General features: G+C 36.3%; 1 protein-coding gene across 2 annotated transcripts in view; it reads left to right on the top strand.

Moving 5' to 3' along the window:
- LOC111156024 (tetratricopeptide repeat domain 21B) overlaps window positions 1-23338 on the top strand; it is a 77256-nt gene that overhangs the window by 13770 nt on the left and 40148 nt on the right. For both annotated transcript variants that reach the window (XM_022516990.1, XM_022517764.1), the window contains 12 exons: window positions 4654-4738; window positions 5901-5999; window positions 7971-8163; window positions 8608-8705; window positions 9023-9223; window positions 12889-13018; window positions 16100-16257; window positions 17759-17983; window positions 19716-19954; window positions 21357-21429; window positions 22131-22241; window positions 22953-23091. In XM_022516990.1, coding sequence (XP_022372698.1) covers window positions 4654-4738; window positions 5901-5999; window positions 7971-8163; window positions 8608-8705; window positions 9023-9223; window positions 12889-13018; window positions 16100-16257; window positions 17759-17983; window positions 19716-19954; window positions 21357-21429; window positions 22131-22241; window positions 22953-23091 — 1751 coding nt within the window. The remainder of the gene's footprint in view (window positions 1-4653; window positions 4739-5900; window positions 6000-7970; window positions 8164-8607; window positions 8706-9022; window positions 9224-12888; window positions 13019-16099; window positions 16258-17758; window positions 17984-19715; window positions 19955-21356; window positions 21430-22130; window positions 22242-22952; window positions 23092-23338) is intronic.

Raw genomic sequence — 23338 nt, 5'->3', positions numbered from 1 at the left:
TCCATGCCACGGAAGAAGACTTTGCAGAAAGAAGGAAAAACAAATGCAAAAACCTTGAGGCAAGGGGCGCCTGGGTGGCTCAGTGGGTTGAAGCCTCTGCCTTCAGCTCAGGTCATGATCCCAGGGTCCTGGGATCAAGCCCCACATCGGGCTCTCTGCTCAGCGGGGAGCCTGCTTCCCCCTCTCTCTCTGCCTGCCTCTCTGCCTACTTGTGATCTCTCTGTCAAATAAATAAATAAAAATCTTTAAAAAACAAAATAAAATAACAACAAAAAAAAACCTTGAGGCAAAAGTTTGTGTGATGTTTTTAAGGAGTGGGAGGGGATAAAATGACTGGACAGCAAAGTCAGAGTAGAAGGATGGAGCCAGGGGAGCCAGGTTGTGGAAGGTCTTGGTCATCTTACGGACTTGGATTTTTCTTCTGAAGTGTGAAGTCATTGGAGGGTTCCTTTTCTTCCTCTGCCTCTCCTGATCTTCCTTTTTCTCCCTCCACCTGCTTCCCACTACTCCCACCTCTTTTGACATGTAAGTTAAAGAACCCATCTTTTATCCTGTAGGTTTTCCATAAGAATTTTATTATTGCATGCCATATACTGTATAACTTATTGCTATCCTCTGAATTTCCTATAAATTGGTACTGGATATAGAGGCTTGATTAGATTCATGTTCAATTTTTTATTTTCTATTTTTTTTTGCAATTACTAGTAAGTGGTGATGTGTTCTTTCATCAAAGGGACATAATCTTCACTTGTGTTTTTGTGGTCTTAGCAGAATATATCTTTTTTAAGAGTAGTGGGGGGAAGGGCAGAGATAGAGAATCCTAAGCAGCCTCCAACACCCAGTGTGGGGCTCTATCTCATAGCCCTGAGACTATGACCTGAGCCAAAATCAAGAATTAGACACTTAACTGACTAAGCCACCCAGGCACCCTATTAGCAGAAATTTGTGCTCAATACATAGGTGCTGTAGGATTAATGTGGTTATATCATTCTTTCTTCATTTCTTAGCTGGAGTACTATTAAAAGGAAAAAAAAATGATTCTAACTTACTGGTGGTTATCTGGTGTTATAATTCATTTAAGAAAAATTGGATAAATGCTTGAGTCTTTTATTTCTGGGTTTCAAAAAACCAAAAAAAAGTTAAAAATTCCCTGGCGTCCTACAGAGATGACTGATTAGTAGTTTGGATTTGTTTATATGACATGGATTAAATTTGTATGTTTCTAACCATTTTGGTTATTATACTTGCTCAAATTGTCTCATCTTTGGCTCTTAGTAGCCTCTTCAAGTTAGTTCTCAGGCCCTTTCATATGAACCTAGCAGTCTTTGATTGTTTCCTTGCTATTTGGTAGAGAGCAAGATATACTAGGGCCAGGGGTGCCTGGGTGGCTCAGTCGTTAGGTGTCTGCCTTCAGCTCAGGTCATGATCCCGGGGTCCTGGGATTGAGCTCCACATCAGGCTCCCTGCTCAGTGGGAAGCTTGCTTCTCCCTCTCCCACTCCTCTGCTGTGTTCCCTCTCTTGCTGTATCTCTCTCTGTCAAATAAAATCTTTAAAAGAAAAAAAAAAAGATATACTAGGGCCATTTTGTGTATTTACTACCCCAAACAGGTATTAGCCATTGTGGAATGCAATCTAACCCTTTTAGTGGGAAATGGTATTTGAAGGCCACAATTTGGACATTAATAACTCTTTGATATTTGTATTTTTCTAGATTTCTAGGCACTGTGTGTGAGTAAGGAGGTAAAGGGAGTATCAATATAATATATAAAAAATATATTTTGGGGGATGTGTGTAAAAACTAGACTTGTTATATAGTTTTTAAACTTGATTTTTCTTTTTTTTAAAGATCTATTTTAGGGGCGCCTGGGTGGCTCAGTGGATTAAAGCCTCTGCGTTCAGCTCAGGTCATGATCCCAGGGTCCTGGATCGAGCCCCGCGTCGGGCTCTCTGCTTGGCAGGAAGCCTGCTTTCCTTCCCCTCTCTCTGCCTGCCTTTCTGCCTACTTGTGATCTCTGTCTATCAAAGAAATAAATAAAATCTTTAAAAAAAAATAAAGATTTATTTTAGAGAGAGAGAGAGTATGCGCACATGGTGGGGAGGGGCAGAGGGAAAGGGAGAGAGAAACTCAAGCAGACTCAGTGCTGAGCATGGAGCCCAATGCAGGGCTTAATCTCACAGCCCTGAGATCATTACCTGAGCTGAAACCAAGAGTTGGACACTTAACCAACTGTGCCACCCAGATTCCCATACATTTGATTTTTCTTTAACTTAGTATTTTATGGATGTTCTATTATATCTATTCACACAGATACACATAATTCTCTTTTAACAATGAAAACATCTATAAAATAAACATTCAGATAGTTTATATTTTCCCATAGGTAGACATTTAGGCCTACACACACACACACACGTTTATACATGTAAAGTATATTTCTGGAGGATGGTTTCCCAAATGAGGGATTACTGAGTTAAAGGGAATCTTATTTGTTAGGGTAGGCTAAGCTCCTATAAAAAAATAGATCTAAACACATAATGGAAATTTCCTTCTGATACGTAACTATTTTGAGTGTGTATAAATCCTGATCAGGCCGCCTTCCTCCACATCATCATTAAGGGACCTAATCCCTTTTTGTCTTGCAACTCTGCCTTGTCCTAAAACCTCATGACATTGGTATCCAGCTGGTACAAAGGCAAAGAGGGTGGAGGAGTCATTCCACTTTTCTTAAAAGCCCAGGTCTAGAAGCGGCATAGTTGCCTTGTGTCCAGAGGGCCACCTCTAGTGGCAAAGGTGGCAGGAAAATGTAAGCTAGCTGTGTGCCCAAGCAAGTGAAGAGAGAATGGATTTGAGGGGACAAATTGCAGTCTCTTCCTCACATATGCATGTTTGAAATTCTGGAAGACACCACCAAATTGTTTTCCTAAGAATTTATACTAATTTATGCTCCCATCAGTAGTCTACTGGATGCCCCCTCCTCCATCCTTAACCAATTCTGGCTGTTACCAGTGTGGTATTTTTTTTGTTTTTATTTTTGACAATCTGATAGAATAAAAATGGTAGAATCTGGTAGAATAAAACCTTATTTTTATATTCATTTCTTCAATTATGTTGAGATTGAGTATCTTTTTAATAGTAAAAGCTGACTTTCCCCCTATATACTGACTGGTCCTTTTTTTAATATATTTTTTAGGTCAAGTTCTTCATCATGTTTCTTTTTCGATAGTTTTCTTGGCTCTTCTTCTGCAGTTGACTGCCAGAATTAACTTACCAAGTTTAAAAAAATAAGAAAGAAACCTTACAAGATTTTGGTTTGAATTACATTAAATCTATAGATTATTTGGGAGAAAAACTTTTAGCCAAAGTGTGTATTATCATGTGTCATTAGAGCGTATAGGACCATAGCAAACAACTACAGATCTCAGGGCATATGACTGTAAGCACTCATTTTTCGCTATGGTAGGGACCCTCTGACCTCGACCAAGCTTGCATGGTGTTCTGCTTCCAATTTTAAATCCAGCTGGCTGGGTGTGGCACCTCACTGCAGTTTGGTCTCTGGTCAGCTCTAGGGTTGTTCTCTGGGCTCAAGCCAGAGAGCAGCAGCTATCCAGAGGAAACTCTTCTCGTGGAGATAGTAGAGATGCGTGAGAACAGGCAGAAATATTTAATGCCTCCGAAACTTTGGGGGTGGTACACTGCCACTCCTATTCACATTCCATTGACCAATATAAGGAAAATGTCCAAATCCATAGCTAAGAAGCAGTAAAGTACATGTCAGCATTTATATGAGGAACTGCTCCCTTTTGTGGCAGAAAGCTTATATTAATGGAAGGTGGGAAGATTGAGGCTAATAATTCAATATGCCATACCATTCATGATAAGAAACCTAGTATGTAGGTTACCCCATTTGTTCAGTTTCTTTTTCAAGTGTCCTTGAGTAAAGTTTAGGAATTTATATAGCTTTTGCATGTGTTTTACAAAGTTTTTTGGGAAGGGGGAGTTGTTCCTTTTACTAATAGGGTATTTTTCCATAATTTTTTATGATTTGTTTTTTTCACATAGGAATCTGTTTTAATGTGAATTACATTAATAGATTTTAAAATGTTTAACCCATTTTTTCATTCCTGAAAGTCTTGCAATAATAAATCTTCCTGGTTAAGGTGAATTCTTCTTCTTCTTTTCTTTTTTTTTTTTTTTTTTTTTGAGAGGGCAGGGGTGTTGGGGGGAGGGAGAGAGAGAATTTTAGACAGGCTCCACACTCCACACAGAGCCTGATGTGGAGTTCCATTTCACTGCCCTGAGATCATGACCTGAGCCGAAATCAAGAGTCGGACACTTAACCTACTGAGCCGTCCATTATTCTTTTAATACACTGTTGGATATGGTTAATACTTTATTTAGGATTGCCAAAGGATTTAAAGAGACTGATATAATCTATTCATATCTTTTTTAAACATATTAAAGATTAAGATTCAGAGATTATTTTTAGCTTAAATAATGAGGTTGATAATTTTCATAAAAGGTATATTATTTTACTAATTAAAATTGTTATTTAGACAGTGGAATAGTCAGACCAGCAAACTGCCTTTTCAGACCCTCAGATGAAAGAAAGCACATTAAGTCTTTCAACATTATGTGAAATATTTTTTTGCAGGTTAATGCTTCAAGATAATCAAAATGTGGAAGCGCTAAGAATCCTGGCTCTTTACTATTTGTGTAGGGAGGGGGACATAGAGAAGGTAAGTTGTATCGTACTATTTAGGTTTCCTGTAGTAAAAAATACATAGTTACATACACATATGCCCATATGTTAGAGCCTTGAAGAGCCCTTTCAGAATGTATGCCATGGTAATTTTTCCTTGAATTCTAGAAATACACTTTAACACAGTGATGAGCTTCTTAAATCAACTAATAAAGCAAAAATATCAAATAGTTAAAATACCTTGAAAATTCCTTAAATCAATTACGTTATATGTGGTTTTCTACATAAAACTCCCATGCGTGATTAATGTAACTGGTGATGATGGGTAAGAAAGAATATATATGCAAAATGTACTCCTTAGTTTTTTTTAAAGTTTAACTGAGTTTGTGTAATTTAAATGGGCTCAGGATGACATCCCATTGGACCTTATAATACAATTCCTGTTTCTGTAGTAATGAGCACCTTAATTAGGTGCTAGGTTATGGAATGCCAAAATCCAGTCTGAAGCAAATAGTATTATAAAATAGTATCATATAGTATATCATATAGTAGTATATTTGAATTGTGTTTAGTCTGGTTAGATTGTTAAATGTGACAGCAACAAGTTCTTCAGTAAATACCAGGGGAATCTTACTAGGGGCAGCTCTTCAGTAAATTTTCCAAGCACTGAAATAACTTACAGCATGTTAGTTTTTCTATTCCAGAGAGTATTTTAAATATAAGCCAGACTATATAGGTAATCAAAAATCTGATCTCATATAATATTAATGTTTATAATTTTATTATCCATATCTCATGGGTGTCATGAACTAATTGTTGGAGAGGGAGCTGGGCATATATCGATAATTGAATATTATGGGTTATCTTTACCCACCAAGAGGTTTCCATTCAAAAACAGATATTTTAAAAACACACTTGATTTATTTTATTTTATTTTTTTAAAAGATTTATTTATTTAAGTAATTTCTATACCCAATGTGGGACTCAAACTCATGACGCAAAATCAAGAGTCACATGCTGCCTGAACCAGCCAGGGACCCCTAAAAAACACATTTTAAATCTCAGTTCTTTATTCATAATTCTTGAGCTTTTTAAAAGAACCTTTAATATATTTCACAACATAGATTTTATTAGTATATATGTCATGTATGCTGTTTTTCTTAATTTATTTTAAAATTATCCTGATATTTTTGTTTCAGGCTGCCAGCAAGCTGGAAAACTTAGAGGATGCATTGGATGCCATGGAACCCCAGAATGCTCAACTTTTTTATAAGATCACAGTAGCCTTCAGCAGAACTGTAAGAGTGCCTGCTGTATAGCAGAGCTTTGTTATCTGTGGCTAGGAATATTAAATAAGTCACAAAGGTTGAGGCATCAAAGAGCATATGGCCTAGAATGAAAATAACATACGTGTGTAAATATGTGATACATTCGTAAGAAAGGCAGTTCAGGGGAGATATGATTTCTAACCATAAGAAGATTTCATGGAGGTGGGAAAGGATAGGGAAGTGAGAAATTCCAAAGGAAGTGGGAAGACATTTATTAATCGGAGCATAGGATTTTTTTTTTTTAAGATTTTATTTATTTGACAGACAGAGATCACAAGTAGGCAAAGAGGCAGACAGAGAGAGAGGGGAAAGCAGGCTCCCCGCTGAGCAGAGAGCCTGATATAGGGCTTGATCCCAGGACCCCGGGATCATGACCTGAGCTGAAGGCAGAGGCTTTAACCCACTGAGCCACCCAGGTGCCCCGGAACATAGGATTTATAAGTAGGGTTATTCCTTATTTTGTTTTTTTGAAACTGCAGTTTACCCTTGAACAACACAGGTTTGAACTGTGTGAGTCCACTGACTGCAGATGTATTCGATCAATACAGTATTGTATTTTCCTTATTATTTTCTTTTCTCTAACTTTATTGTAAGAATATATAACATAGAAAATATGCATTAATAGACTGTGTTTAGGTTATCAGGAAGGCCTGGTCAGTAGTAGGCTATTAATAGTTAAGTGTTTGGGAAGTCAAAAATTATATGCAGATTTTCAACTGTGTGGTGTGGGAGAGGCAGGGAAGGGCGTGGGTGACAGCACCCTCACCCCTGCGTTATTCAAGGGTCATTTGTATTTGAAAAACAGTTCTAACATGGGTAAGAAACAATTTTGGTGTGGGAAATGGCCGGGATCTTTTTTTTTTTTTTAATTTTTATTAACATATAATGTATTATTTGCACCAGGGGGTACAGATCTGTGAATCGTCAGTCTTATACACTTCACAGCATTTACCATATTAATGTAATAGTAAAGAAATGTTTTCATTACAACATCCAGTATAAAGAAGATAATCAGGAATGGAATAGAAAAATACTGCAGAATCTCAAAATCAATACAGGGACTGAAAGAATTGAAAAGGTCTTAATTAAACTAGGGAAAAAATAAGGAAAATGATATATACAAGCAGGTGAAATACTAGATATAAAATTGAAAGAAAAAATCAAGGATCGTAATTATTAAATGACATGAGGAAACAATTCTTTTTTTAAAAAACAGATTGTCAGATTGTTTGAAATTTAAAGGGAAAAAATCTGTGCTATTAACAAAAGTTTGAGTTAAGGAAGATATTTACCTTTTTTATTTACTTTATTGCCAGATTATTTATTTTCATTAGTTTTTAAATAAGCTTACAAAAATTTAAGCAGTTTAGTATTTTTTCTCTTAAAAGATACTATGTTAGAATATTGCATACTTACTTTAGCAGAGTTGCCATTTCTTGAAATATTTTTGAACCTTTTTTCACAAAGATTCTAATGAGTAATCTTTTAAAATATTCACCCTGGTGGCATTCGTCAACTTAGGGGGAAAGCAAATCCTTAAACAATCATGAGACAGTTAAAAAACTTTGAAAAAAGTTCTAAAAGGTATTCTTATACAGCAACATCATTGTAGTATACTTTTCAAGAAGCCATTGTTTAAAATAGCTCATTAGGATTTTAAGTTCTGCTTGGGTATACACTCTTGCTGTGCTGTCTAGATGGTAAATAGAGAAGTCATATTTTTCTTTGATTATTACTTTTTTTCTATTACTGTGAAGTACAAATACTTTGTATCTTTTTATTCTATTTCTATGAAGTTTTATTTTTCTTTGATTATTAAATACTTTTTAAAAATTCTACTTCTATGAAGTACAAATAATTTGTATCTTTAGGAAAAAATAATTCTCTCCACTGAGTAGAAGTGTTTGACTTTTTAGTCTGAAATTTCTTTTTTCTTTTTAGTGTGGACGAAGTCAACTCATTCTTCAAAAAATTCAGACATTGCTAGAAAAAGCTTTTAGTTTAACCCCTCAGCAGTCAGAATTTGCTACAGAACTTGGATACCAGATGATTTTACAAGGAAAAGTTAAAGAGGCACTGAAGTGGTATAAGACCGCCATGACACTTGATGAAACTAGCGTCCCTGCACTAATTGGTAGGCCCGCTCTTTCTAAATGTTCCTCAGATAGATGCAAGTCATTAATTCCCTTAAATACCTGCTGTGAAAGAAGAAAAAAATGTATGTTGTGGCTTTCTAAAATTAAACTGTCCTCCATTATCCACAATAGAAAAAAAACCAGGAATCTTTAAAATGAAGTTTTTATTTCTTAAGTATTATCTTGAGAGAACAGATTTTTATGAGGTAGTTCCTATAAATCCTGAATTTCTTAGTAACTGATTTTATTTGGGTACAGAGCTGCCCATTTTATTTTCTTTTATTTTAAATCTGAAGTAGTATTGCTTTAATGTCTAATACTTTCTTAAAATTTATTAATACTTTATTATGGAGGGAAAATCTTTTATTAATGTTTGTGTTAGCTTGACGTGTACATGCCTGAATTGATGTGGACTTGGGCTGTTTTGTTGTGTTTGGTTTTAGGATTTATCCGATGTCAGTTAATTGAAGGGCAGTTACAGGATGCAGACCAGCAGCTAGAATTCCTTAGGGAAATTCAGCAGTCTATTGGAAAATCTGCGGTAAAGTGTTTTATTTTATCAGATGGTAGATCCTCAATACTGTTTATAAAATACGAGATTTTAAATTTTAGTAATAGTGGTGGCTTTAGGGTTGATATACATTAATTTTAATATATAATTGCATTTACTAACTTACCTCCACACAGGATTAGACTTTAAATATTCTTGTATAAGATTCTAAAAGTTTGTCCAAGCTAATACTGAAATTTGAACAAATAATGCACATAAATAGCACTTCATAAACATTTGAAATCTAAGTGGAAATAAATGACTTTACAACTGAATGGGATAATTAATGACGACTGCTTAATTTCTAGGAATTAACCTATTTACATGCAATTCTTGCTATGAAGAAAAATAAACGACAAGAAGAAGTTATTAATTTGTTAAATGATGTTCTGGACACTCATTTTTCACAGTTAGAAGACTTACCACTTGGCATACAGTATTTTGAGAACTTAAATCCTGATTTCTTGCTAGAAATTATTACAGAGTATCTGAATTTTTGTCCAATGCAGGTAAGTAATTCCTTCTGAGCCTTATTTTCAACGAAAATATTTTCAACATCACTTATGTGATGTTTTATAAAATGTATTAATAAATTGTCCTTCACATGTTAGATTAGATCAGCATCTTACAATGGTAGTATTTGTATGCATATTAGTCGAAATAGTTTTTATATCAGAATATTTACACCAATGACTGCTATCAAATAATAAATGTATTGGTTTATAAATATTCACTTAGAGTTGATAAAATTGTAAAATCTTCAGTTTAGAAGTATTATTAGAAGTCATTTAATTCAGACATGCATATGATACTTGAATCTACTCCACAGCAACCACGTTAAGTGCCCGTCCAACCCGTGGGTGCATTCAAAATTGCAGTTCTTACTCTAGGACTAGGACTATTAGACTGTATTTCCTATGTTGTCAGACTCAGCTTTGTGTTAAAAAAATTTCACCCATTTCCTGGTCCGCCTGCTCTCTAGAGTGCACAGAGCGAGTCCACTTTCTTCGCCAAAGCAAAGATTATTCCTCATCATAACACAGACCTTTGGATTTTAGAAATTAGTTTTCACGTTCTGCCTAAACAATTCCAGGTTTTTAGCCATTTATTTTTTATATAACGTAGTTAGAACCCTGGCCATGAGGACGGCCTTATTTTGTCAGTAAACTCTTGGTAAGATCACTGTTCCATGTATGGGTTTGGCCTTGGCAGATCCTCTTCCTCCCTAATTCTGGGGGTTCCTCGAGCTTTCTTTTGTGAATCATATTATATTATTGACCCCTGTTGAATTAATAGTTACCTAAAATCCTTAGATCTATTATTCACTGTAACTGAGGACTTAGGTGTAGACTCTTTCCCTAGGAAATTTCATCTCCTCAGATTCATCTCATAATTCCAGATTATCATATTGTTTTAGATCCTGATTGTCGTCTATGTTATATGGATCTTTACCGTCCTCCATTATCTGCCTTACCTACCTCTGAGTAGAACTGAAGATGGAACCTTTTATTGTATTCTCAGAGAGTAATTTCCAAATTTATGTAGGTAGATCCATTAGTCAGCACTCTTGTTATTACAGAAAGTGAGTAGATGACTTGACATTACTGTACTCAGCTCATGATTCAGTACAGGAATATCTTAAGAGAGAGTACCAAATACTTCATTGCTAAAAGCATAGTCCTTAGCATTCTCCCTGATTTACAGCTTCCTTGTATTGAGGAAATGAGGATAATGGCCTTTCTTTAGGGAAGCCATAATGCTGTTTTGATCACCACATCCTTTTCCAGACTTTTCCTAATCTATTTTAAATTAACCCTTCTTAACTATGGAGAACAAAATTGAGGGTTGCTGGAGGGGAGGTGGGTGGGGGGTGGCTAAATGGGTGATGGGGATTAAGGAGGGCACCGGTTATGATGGGCCCTGGGTGTTGTATGTAAGTGATGAATCACTGAATTCTACACCTAAAACCACATTGGAGTGTAAACTAACTAGAATTTAAATAAAAACTTGAAAAGAAAGAAAAATAAATTAACCCTTCTGGAATAACACCCAGGATCAATCCCAGTGTCCCCTGTCGTGATCTGTTTTCAGTTGCTTAGAGTTGGAAGTTCCAGTACTTGAGCAATATTCAGAATTCACTCAGCAAATGCTTGTAGAGTACCCAGGGCTCTGCTTGGAGCTGGCGAGGTTGTTGTGAAGGAGTAAACCACAGCCTTTGCCCTCTTGAAGCATACAGAACTAGCAGAGGAGACAGGTAATACAGTCAAGTCAGTGAGGTAATAGAAAATAACAGACTAGGGTAGGGGTGGTGATTTTGGATAAGACGGTCTGGTTAGGCCTCATTAAGACGGTAAAAGTTAAAACTTCAGATGGAAATACGGTATAGATTGTCTCAGGCACAGGAACAGTTGTGCCGTGGCCTGAAGGGACACGGCAGACTAATGTGACCTGGATGCAGTGAGGAGGAGGTCACAGCAGAGGATACCAGACCTCGTAGGGCCTTAGAGATCGTTGTCAGTCCCCCGGCATCAGTTCTGAGCACAGTGGGGAACCAGGTTTCCAGCATGATCTGACTCAACAGTTTAAAAGGATTTCTCTGGAAGCTCTGCTAAGAAGTAATTGTAGGTGGAGCAAGAGATAATGTGTTAAGTGGAAATTGTGTCCCCGGTCCACGACATGCTGTGTTCCTGCAGTCTAACCTTTGTCAGCATGACGGCTCCTCATTAGCACAGAGTGCTGCTTTCATGGGGAAACATCCGGAGGACAGACTTGTCTGTCCTCCAGCTCTGTTCCTTTCCCCATTTATAAAGGTTTTTGTTTTTTTTTTTTTAATCAAACGGATGTTATCTTAGAGATTGTCCATATGTGCTTCACTCTGAAAGTGTTTACAGTAAAAATGCTGGTGGTTCTCTAAGAAATAATTTTGTCAATAAATAATTCTTAGCAGATGGCAAAGAACCTTAACCTCACTATATCACCTATACTTTCACTGTTTTCAAGTGAAAAAATATGTTTAAAGAATTTACTCTGTATTCATTACTGTTTGAAAATGTGTGAAATTCCAGTCTTCAAGACAGGTAAGACCCTAGCCATATAAAAGAAGCAAAACAAAATACAAAACTATGATGGGATTGTATAAGATGATACAGAATGCTAAATTTTATTACACAGATCATAAGTGCTGTAGAAATTTAAATAAGTTGAGGTATTCTAGGCACCAATGGTCATATTTTGAAATTCTTTTTGAAATTTTTCACCCTTTTTTTTGTGCTGCAAGGTAGCAAGGAGATATGGCACTTTCTTGTCAGTAACAACATCTCAGGGTAGAAGTGATTGTCAGTAAGAGACCATACTCTAGCCAGGAATATATATTTGCAGGGTATAGGGGGATGATGGGGAAGATTATTTTTCAAATAAAGGACGCAGAATTAGTAGGGGAAAACAGAGAGAGTGAACATTTGACATTTAAATTCTAATATCACACTTGTAGCTTGTGAGTAACCATTGGATAAAAGTCGGTTGGGTAGACAGCCATTAAAACAATAAATGTTCTAGTACTGTTTTTGTTATCATATTCACTGCATATTAATAAAGTGAGAAACTAAAAAAAACCTTTGAGGACCTTCAGCATGCCAGCAGAAAATGTGAAGGTATGAGACATTTGGTGTAGTACACATGAGTGTGTTCTACCTTCTGATTTCTACTAGGAAAAAAAAGAGAATTTTCAGAAACTGATCATACAGTACTGTAGGGGGCAATGCAAGTTACCGAACTGAATAAATCACCAGGCAGATCAAGAATTAGAATTCACATTGCCTCGACTCTCAATTCCAGCAAGAAATTCTGCCTTTCAGTTATCTTTCCTTTGAATATCTTTCCTTCACAGTTTTTTGAACAAATACACTCCTTTCATGTTATCAAATCTGTTAATTGTGTAATAATTTCATAACCATTCTACTGAATAAAAGCCATTATTTGTATGGTCTGTTCATAGATCCCAGGGACATAAATTAGTATTAATCACATTATGGTAAAGATATGCAAAATCAGAATAACAGAAATTTTGGAAAAATATATAGTTTTTCTAGTTATACTGAAGTTTAATATGTATGTTCATTTTTAACTAAATATTAAAGTAAACTTATAAAATGATATGCTAATTTGTTTTATTTAGCCTGCAAGTCCTGGGCAACCTATTTCTCCACTTCTCAGACGTTGTACCTCAATCCTGGAGACTATAGTAAGAACTGTACCAGGCCTTCTGCAAGCTGTCTTCCTAATAGCAAAAGTGAAATATTTATCAGGTAGAATATACTTAAAAACTTAAAATAACTTTTTTATTCTGATGTTGACAAAATCAAGGGTAAATAAACTAAGTACGCCACTTATATGGAGAATAGTCACATAGATGCGTTTTACTTGTGCACAAATAAGTAATTTTAATCCAAAATAAAATTGTATAATATTCACTATTTAATTCTTTAAAAATTACAATAAACTTTTGTTGTTCAAGTGAATATGATTATACATAATATAGTCATAATATATATATACATATATACGTAATATATACATAGTAGACATAGTAGACCAACCTTTGGGACTTATATTTATGTATCTTTTCTAGATGAATGCCATGCAAAGTAAATAAAATTTATAAAATCATAAGGTTTAGAAACCAACCTAAAGGTATTATCCTAAACAATTATTTCTTACATATAATGGAGAGAGAAGATTGATTTTGCTAATTTTTTGGACCTCAGTTTTAACTGTTAAAAAAAAATAGATGATCTCAAAAGCTTGTATCTCTAAAATATTCTAGATGTAAAAAGTGGCTCTGTAATAACTTCTTCTGGTTAAGTTCTGTTGAGTGACATGGTATTTCTACTTTGCTCTCAGTTCAAATGCTATTATCTACTAAGTAGTTAAACTGGGACTTTGAGTTCTGTTATATTTTTTAGACATTTATTATTTTGAAAATTGATAAAAATCAGCCATAACGTAGTAATTCTTAATTGCCAAAGTCTCTAGAAATGAAAGTCTCATATGACCCCATTTTTGAAAACAGCAGCCTTAAATCATTTGAAATAGTGCTGCCATATGTCCAAATAGCAGTGTCCTTATAAATTGCCAAGTACAATGACTTCTAACCCCAGAACTACTCAGAGTTGGACCAGACTTCCCAGGTTAAGGGCACAGACAGAAGCCACAAGTTCTGGGTTTGCCAAAGCCACCTGAGCTTCTGTCTAGCTGGCTACGAATTTGGGGTTTCTATGACTCCTCAGGTTCAGATTCACTAGAATGTCTCCTAGAATTCAGGATATTGCTAGACTCATGATTAGAGTTTTAGTATAGCAAAAGGATACTAAACCAAACCATGGAAAGGGAGAGATGCACAGGGTGAAGGCCTGGGAAGGTTCCAGATGTGAAGCTGCCATTGTTCACTGTCTATAGAGTCAGTATACATCGACATTCCAACACGTATGTATATGACAGTACATAGCATTAACAACCAGGGCAGCTCACCCCAAGTTTAGAGTTTTTATTAGAGTTTCATTATATAGGCATGACTGAATCATTGGGCATGTGATTGAACTCAGTCTCCAGGGTTCTGCTCCCCCATTCAGGTAGATAACATGTAGTTCAGAGCCCCAGTCCTCTCCGTGGTTGGTCTTTCTGGCATGGCTCATCATGAGTCATATTCTTAACATAAGCTATCTAGGGCTTACTGTTCATCTTCTTACTTACATAATGTAAGTTCTTACTTACATAAATGATCAAAGCCAACCTCAACAAAGATACTCCTCTCACTCAGGAAATTCCAAGATTTTAAGACTCTCTCCCAGGAACCTGGGACAAAGGCCAGCCAAATTCTGTTTTACATAGGACTTTAGCAAAGACATACATGCAGGACAGAAGTGTCTTTCATTTTTCACTTAAGGGAAATTGGGCTGCTCTTAGATAAAAGTGTGATATTGTTGGGTTCTTCGTTTATATGGCTATTTTCTGCAACACTGATGACCCATTTCTCATTTTTAAATATTTAGTGACCTTCTAAGTACTGACCACGCATCTTTCCCCCCATCACTCTTAAAAGAAAAACAAAGATTCTGATCTCAGTCATTCGCACAGTCTTCATGTTCTTCAGTTTCTTATTTGTAAACCCCGGTTCTTTTCCTGTGTGCTTTCCCCCTTAGCAGTAACCTCCGGGTTATCTCCTTAATCCTTTTCCTCCTTAAAGAACATGGGAGTGGTAATTCGCACACCAGTTTATTATACTTAACCTTCCCATTTCCTATTTCCTTCTCTGCCTGTTCAGTTCTCAAGTATTCGCGTATATCACAACAAATAGTCCAATATTATTTATTATGTTTGCTGGTTGATTGACACATTTTGTTACTGTGTTCAGTATGTTATTATGCAGCCTCAACCCGTTACTTGCTTATTAATCCTCTGTCTCTAAGAAATTGTTTTCTATTTAGATGGATTGTGTCATTGGTAGGTTGGGCCTTTGGGAACTGGAAGCTCTAACTGTAAGCCTCGATTGGTCTGTTGAGGTATCAGGTGAGGTTAAGGAGTAAGATGGAACAGAGAGTAATTCAGGGTCTGTTCTTCCCCAGTGCTCCTAGCAAAGTTGAATGGGGAGCTGGGCTCCTCTACCTACTTAACACCAGTCAGTGAGATGGGTATAGGCAGATTGCTGTGGGTTACATCACTAGAAAGTTTTTCTAGAACCTGGAGTTTATACTCTTCCTTCTCTGAAGAGCCTCTTTCTACCCCATCTACCAGCCCAAGCCTAACAGATTCCACCATTCCTGTCATTTTAATTTTGATCATTTCTTCCATCTAAGACTCCCAGATATACAGAGGATGTGTGTCCTAAACATTGGCTGTTACACTTGGCATTTAAAGGCATATTAAATCACTGTCTCCGATTTCTGAATGTCTGGAATATATCCCTATGCTTTTTCTGTTATTTTATATACAGTGGTAAAATTTCTGGCCAAGGATGATTATAAGACTATATACCCTTTTTTAATGTAAGTGACAGTACAGAATTCTAGCTATTTAAATATCTGGGTTTTGCAAAACTTACTGTAATGAAATTTTAAGTAAAAAGTTTTTTGATCAGGAAAATAGATAAAGGTACATTTCTAGTCCTCTCAGAAGTAGCAGTGGTGTTTGACTCTGATCTTTTCACAGCTTTCCCTGGTTTGCTCCTTATGGCTGGCCTGACGTACAGGAATATTATTTCATGAAGACTAGAAAGGGGCTACCTGGGGCAGGTGGGCATGGAATGATCCATAAACTACTTGTGTCCCTCCTCTCTCTCACATCTCTGTCTCTTAACCATTTGAATTATAATGCTTTGTTTCTCTTACAAGGTGACATTGAAGCAGCTTATAATAACCTGCAGCATTGCCTAGAACACAACCCTTCTTATGCAGATGCTCATCTCCTGATGGCTCAGGTTTATTTGTCTCAGGAAAAATTCAAATTGTGTTCTCAGTCACTTGAACTTTGTCTGAGCTATAATTTTAAGGTAAGTATTCCAAATTCAGGTGGATAAAACATACCACCCTCTTTGAACCTTTAGCAAGTGGTGACATATTGTATTGTATTTTTTTTTTTTTTTTTGGCCTGTAATGTTTTGCTAATAAATTTTTAATGGAAAAAAGTTTGGATTTACAAGCAGTGGGAGAAAAAGTAGAGGTAGCTGTGGTGTAATTAAAAACCTATATGGACTTGGAGACAGAAGACCTGGGGGTCAGTGTCTGGTTTTCCCACTTTTCTCTCTCTGAACCTGTTTTCTTCTCTGTAAAACTCATATAATAACACCCTACAGTTATAGTGGGCATTAAGTGTAGTAATGGATGCATATAAAAGTAATTGTAAACTACAGAGCATTATGCCAGATGTTTTTATGTGTAAGAATTCTATTTTATTGCTTGTTTCTTTCCTGGATTGTGGGTTTTAATAACTTTTGAGAGTCATCATCAAAGAACACCTAGTCATTTTGAAAATTTTTATGTGGTTTGAGGATATAGACACACTGGACTTTTATCCCAAGATATTCTGTGTTACATCCCATATCCCTAAGCATTAGGGAAAATCATAGGTTCAGGTGCTTCCTGAACTACCTGGAGTCATGGAGGAGCTCCTCAGACTTTTGCTTTGGTTCACAGGGTCTTGAACCCTGTTATGTGAGGAGACTTCAGTGGACTGGAGAAGTCAGGATTTGCAGAAGACAGTCCTCGCTTCTTAGGTCAGTAGTTCTCAAGCCTAGTGATGCATTACCACCGTAGTGTCAGTACCTGGTCCCAATGAATCGAAATCTCTGAAAGAAGAGCAGAAGCACGAGTATTCACGCAGAGCCTACCGGAAAATGGGGTGCCTAGCTCAGGCTCACAGCCATAGCCTTAAGGATGATTGGAACCTTTCTAGACATTAGGTGGCTGCCCCATCACCTCATTCTGGATCATCTCCTGCCTTTGAATCCACCTTTGATCTTTTTGTCATTTTCTTATATTGTCTGTATACACGTTTGGTACCCCAAATAAAGATAGAAACTTAATAACTGTGTGTTTCAGAGTAGTATCAAAGTTTAAAACCAAGTTTGACTGACGTGTTCTGAGATTTTTAATCTTAAAATTACAGAATAAAAGGGAAAAAACTGTGTTTCTAGAAATCTAATGACTTGATATCCATACTAGAAGTCTGGATAAGGTATATTCCTTTTCTGAAAACTAAATTTCCTAGAATATATTTGCTAGCCCTGCAAGCTTTTTTTTTTTTTTTTTTTTTTTTTGTATTTTTTCTTTTATCATGGTAAAAGCCCATAATCCCCTTGTTTGTCACCCAGGAGGATGCTAAGTAGTGGCAGGTTGCCTGAACCTGATTTAACACAATAGATGATCAAAAAGTTAACAAAAGGACAGAAATAGACCTCATGTATACAATCACATGTAGACTGGTGGATTGTAAATTATGTGTTGGCAGTGTAAGCACTCCAAGGAAGTATTTCTGAATACTGTTTTTTTCAGGTGAGAGAATACCCTTTATACCATTTGATAAAAGCTCAGTCTCAAAAGAAAATGGGAGAAATAGCAGAAGCTATTAAAACTCTACATATGGCAATGAGTTTACCAGGAATGAGGAGAATTGGAGCTTCCTCAAAATCAAAATACAAAAAAACCGAAGTCGATGCAAACCATCGTTTATCAATCTTTCTTGAGTTGGTAGAGGTTCACCGCTTAAATGGAGAACAGGTAAGTCAAGTTTTAATTCAGTGGTTCAGCTCTGAACTTGGTTAGACAAGTATATGTATTAGTAGGAAATGAAAAAGCTGAAATTATTTCCTTGCTCAAGTGGTCAAATTTAGAAAATTTATTTTTATTACTTTGAACCAAATCATGTCCTTTTGCAAGCCCCTGAGGTTAAACATAATTTGCACCTGGATGACCTCAGGTATCACTGTACTTTCATTAGCTGCCAGGCAAAATAGTAATATATGTATAATATTATATGAGTAATAACATAAATTACTATGTACCATGAAACATATTAATGTAATGTAATGAATATAGTAATATAATGTTCGATGACCTTGGCTACTGTGAAAGGTAATAATATTACATGGTTATCATTCTTTGGACTCCTGAAAGGAGTTACACACACGCACACACACGTCTGTGCACACACAGGTACTACTAAAAGCAAATAAAAGTACCAACCTCAAATTCTAATAGTTGAGAAAACAAAAGAACTACTTGATATATACAGCTTTGGTAAATTCGTAGGATGATCATAAAATCAAATACTTAAAATAATACATATAATAATAAATAGAAAGCAAGCAAGCCTGCACTTTTGAGAGAAGAGTCAAAGCCTTGTAGAAAATGAGGAACTTAACATCATTTATATCTGGTTTTCAGATTACAACAGTTGCTCATCAATTATTTTCATATTTTAGTGGAAATTAAGAAGGCTGTGTCTAGATAACTTGCCAAATCTCAAAATAATTTCTATTTCCTAATATATTAGCCTTAATATATATTTAAGGAGAACCAATTCTACCATAGATAGTTGATTCTAAAATGCACTATTTCTTTTTCACTTGTTAACATTTCTGAAATCAGAATGTCTTATAATCTCTAAAGTTGAGATGAATCCTAAAATAAGTGACATTTTAGATTCATTGAGGTACGGATTTGGAACTGGGGTAATGTATTCAGCTGAGGCATAGCAGAAATTAGGTCCTGGCATAGGCAATAAAGTAGTCTGTTAGTTAATGAAGAGCCATTTGGTACAAGGGAGGATCGTGGACTGGATCCCATCAAGGAGGCTGTAATGAGCATGGCTAAGAGTTTAGGCTCTGGGGTCAGGCTGCCTGAGTTTGGGTTCTGAGTCTGTCATTTGTTAACTTCTTAACTCTCCAAATTTCAGTTTCCTTACTGTAAGGTGGGCATAATGATAGCTACATCAGAGGATTTCTCTGAGAATTAAATGCGTGAATATAATGCTGAATGCAAAGTAAATGCTTATTAAATTTTAGCAGTAGCAGCAGCTCTCGTGAAGCAGCCGCCATTGTCCCAGTCATGAAAACACTTTTCAGGGCACCTGGGTAGCTCAGATAGTTAAGCATCTGCCTTTGGCTGGGGTTGTGATCCTGGGTCCTGGGATTGAGTCCCACATTGGGCTCTCTGCTCCTTGGGGAGCCTGCTTCTTCCTCTTCCTCTGCCTCTCTGTGTCTCTCATGAATAAATAAATAAAATCTTTAAAAGAAAAAAAAAGAAAACACTTTTCAGCTAACAGATATTTTGAATTTGGTCTCTGAGTTTAGTTTTAAATTTTTGTACTTTTCAAAAATCTGTCAATATTTCCTGAAGATCCTAACTGTGCTAGCATTTATTGCTCATTCTGGATTAGGAGAAAATCTTCATTTCTAATGTAATTTGTTTAACATTTTGAAAGACTGTTATTTTAACTTCATCTTTACAGCATGAGGCAGCAAAAGTTTTACAAGATGCCATTCATGAATTTTCTGGGACATCTGAAGAATTACGTGTTACCATTGCTAACGCAGACCTGGCCCTGGCCCAAGGAGACATGGAGCGGGCTTTAAGTATGCTTAGAAATGTCACAGCTGAGCAGCCTTATTTCATAGAGGTCAAGGAGAAAATGGCAGATATTTATCTGAAGCACAGAAAAGAGAAAATGTTATATATTACTTGTTACAGGTAAATGATTATCTCAACCCATTGTATTTTGACACACTTACTTCTTAAAATTAATCCCCAAATTTCTTTTTTTCTTTCTTTTAAGTGCTTTATAGTATAGACCCTTTCCATAACACGTTCAGCTACCAACCACAATCACGCTAACCAAGCAATTCATTATCCCTAAGACATAAACCATAGTGATTATGATTATTTCAGCCTGCGGCTTACTCTAGATTCTTAGCTGTCCTCCTTCATTATGTGATTTCTAGATCTTCAGTCTTCCTGTTTGGGAGGGGCAAAAGCAACAGTTACTTGCATTCTAATAGCTAAAGAAAGCTGTGTAATGTAACAATTCCAGGCCATCTTTAATGCTCAGCGTAATAGCTCTAGCAATAGAAAATTATGGCTTAGTATGTACCACACTCAGGTGCGGATTACAAATTCTCCTTGGTGAAAGGGCAGGGACTTTAAAAGTTATGTCATATGTTGGTGCCCTTAGGGGTTACTAGGGATACGCACATTCACCTGCGTGCCCGTCTGTACACATGGACATACACACACACACACACACACACACGGGTTGCTCTTACCTTTCTCCCCAAACAGAAAGATAAACATACAAGCACACACTTTATGTAAGAGAGAATCAGCATGTTTATCTGTTGAGAACATAGCAACATGTTGATGAATTCAGTCTTTGGTTCATCTGTAGTGTGTAAATATCCAAACTTGGAACACTGCTCAGGTTCTTTGTAGGTGCTGAGTGACTCAAAGAAACTGAGCGGCATCCCACGTATAGATGGATGAACTGGAGGTTCTAAATCATATTTTCTGTGGCATTTCCAAAAGATCAGCACTAACTGTCACCTCGTGATAGGAAAACATTTTAAAACAGGGTCATGTTGTTTTGGATGCTCTGTGATAGTGTAGTCAAAGGCACAGGCTTTGTTTCAGGCAGTTCTGACACGTTAGTTGTAGACTTCAATTCTTCAGCAGCATCTATAAAATTACACTTCCCAAAACCATAGCTTTTGGACCAAATGAATGAGAAACCAGACGTTGCAATAGCATCCCATGATATTTTTGTGCCTCCACTCACACATCATTTCAGAATTAGAGATAATAAAACCTATTTCTGTAGAGTGAGAATTGAGATGTTTACAGTCTACCAGTACTCTTGCTACCTACACTTCAGAAAAGGGAAAGATGGAATGAAAAAAGAAAGTTGATCTAGCATAAACAGTCTGGGTGTGGGTATGGGTGGGTTGTTTTTTCTTTTGCAGTGTTACACTGTTGGAAATGTCCAAGGTCCTCTGAAGGCTCTTGGTTAATTGAAATAAGTGAGCTTACCTTTTATTTAGTTTGTTTAGAGGGAGATATTTGTATTCAGTATACTAAATAGAATTGGTCTAATTTCTAGAGAAATTGCTGAGAGAATGCCCAGCCCTCGTTCTTTTCTTCTCCTTGGTGATGCTTACATGAATATACAGGAGGTAAAGTTTCTGATGCTACTGAACTCAGATTTAAAAAAAAAAATGGTAAAACTCTTTTGTGATTAGCTTCATAGTCTCCTAAAAGGAATTTTTAAATGTTATTTAATATTTGACTATCCAGTCATCAAAACAAAAAAGAGAGAACCATTATAATAAAGTTGTTTTCATATTGGGATCCAGTAATTCAACACTGTCATTTGAAACAGAGATGGTACCAGAAGCAAATTAAGAGTCCCTTTTTTTTCTTTTTTTTTTTTTTTTGATTTTATTTATTTATTTGACAGAGAGAGAGAGAGATCACAAGTAGGCAGAGAGGCAGGCAGAGAGAGGAGGAAGCAGGCTCACTTCTGAGCAGAGAGCCCGATGCGGGGCTCGATCCCAGGACCCTGAGATCATGACCTGAGCCGAAGGCAGAGGCTTAACCCACTGAGCCACCCAGGCGCCCCTTAAGAGTCCCTTTTAAGTGGAATAATGAAGAGAGCTACTGGCCAAAATGGTGTTTACTGATAAGTTACACCTAACACTAGTGACGGTCACCTCTCTGAAGTAGTTAAGGTTTCTAGACTTAAATATGTGCTTTAGTTGTCTTACTGAGTGAATACTGTAAGTGTAGAGCTTTAATTATAGAAATGTTGCCCTTTAATGGGATCCAGCTAAGCTGTTTATTCATTGCTTTTTTTTTTTGTATCTGCCAACATTAGCCCGAAGAAGCCATTGTAGCTTATGAGCAAGCATTAAATCAGAATCCCAAAGATGGAACGCTAGCAAGCAAAATTGGGAAAGCGCTTGTCAAAACTCACAACTATTCGAAGGTAGGTACTTTATATGTTTGAAATATGTCTATTGGGTTATTTCAAACCCTGCTCTGTGAAAAGTCTTTAACAGGCACTGTTTGTATCTTGATGGCTGTAAACTCCAAATTTGTATTCACAAACTGGAATTTATGTTAAAGATTTGCTCAGTGTCTCTTTGTCGCTGCATTTTGCAAAGGCTGGGCCCTAAAGTTGATTCTGGCTTCATCTTACACCCTAAACCCTGCAACCCACCAATTATGATGAAGTTGCTGCGGTTGCATCTTTTTCATTATATAACAAAGCCTAACAGATGTCCTTTCTGTTGAACCAGTTTTGGTAAGCTGTATGCTCCCCCCCTGCAGCTCCAGTAGGGATAATGGATTTTCCTTTAGTTGTTATATTCTTGTTCTATTCCTGGTAACTACTGAACATAAAACCACTAGCAGAGTATTTGCATTCACTAAAGCTCACTGGCCTCCGGACTGAAACTGGTAAAAACTGTTTCACCAAGCACCTTTCGTTAGCTGCTTTTCATAAGAAATGCTAGTTGCCTTGTCTAATGTTTGACTGTCTAAGAAAAATGGCATATTTAACTGATAGGCAGGTATATGCCTAAGCTTCTCCTGGGTTATTTCTAGTTTTTATATGCTTAAGTCTGTAATATATAAATATCTATGCTTAATACCATCTCATTGCCTTATTTTCCTAACTGAAATGCATTTTGTTTAGGCAATCACTTACTATGAAGCCGCTCTGAAAAGTGGACAACAAAATTATCTTTGCTATGACCTGGCTGAGCTTTTATTAAAATTGAAATGGTATGACAAAGCAGAAAAAGTTCTTCAACATGCTCTAGCTCATGAACCCGGTATGAAAGTCTTTCTGATTTGAAAAAAAAGTACCTTACCCGATATATCTGATCTGCTTTATTTTTATATTATATAAATGTTTATTTGTATTCTCAATATTATATATGTGACATTGATTATTCATTTATGAGCATGTCACTCTACTAAAATAAGATACTTGAATAATAGCAGTTTTATCAAACAGCCAATTGTGTTATAGAAAGATACTGTACTTTCCAAATGATACAAAGGGAGTTTCCTTTAAAT

This window comes from Enhydra lutris, unplaced genomic scaffold (assembly GCF_002288905.1).
Source record: "Enhydra lutris kenyoni isolate GAN:26980312 unplaced genomic scaffold, ASM228890v2 scaffoldscaffold1, whole genome shotgun sequence".
NCBI classification, from domain to species: Eukaryota; Metazoa; Chordata; class Mammalia; order Carnivora; family Mustelidae; genus Enhydra; species Enhydra lutris.
This window is presented reverse-complemented; position numbering and strand designations above follow the sequence as displayed.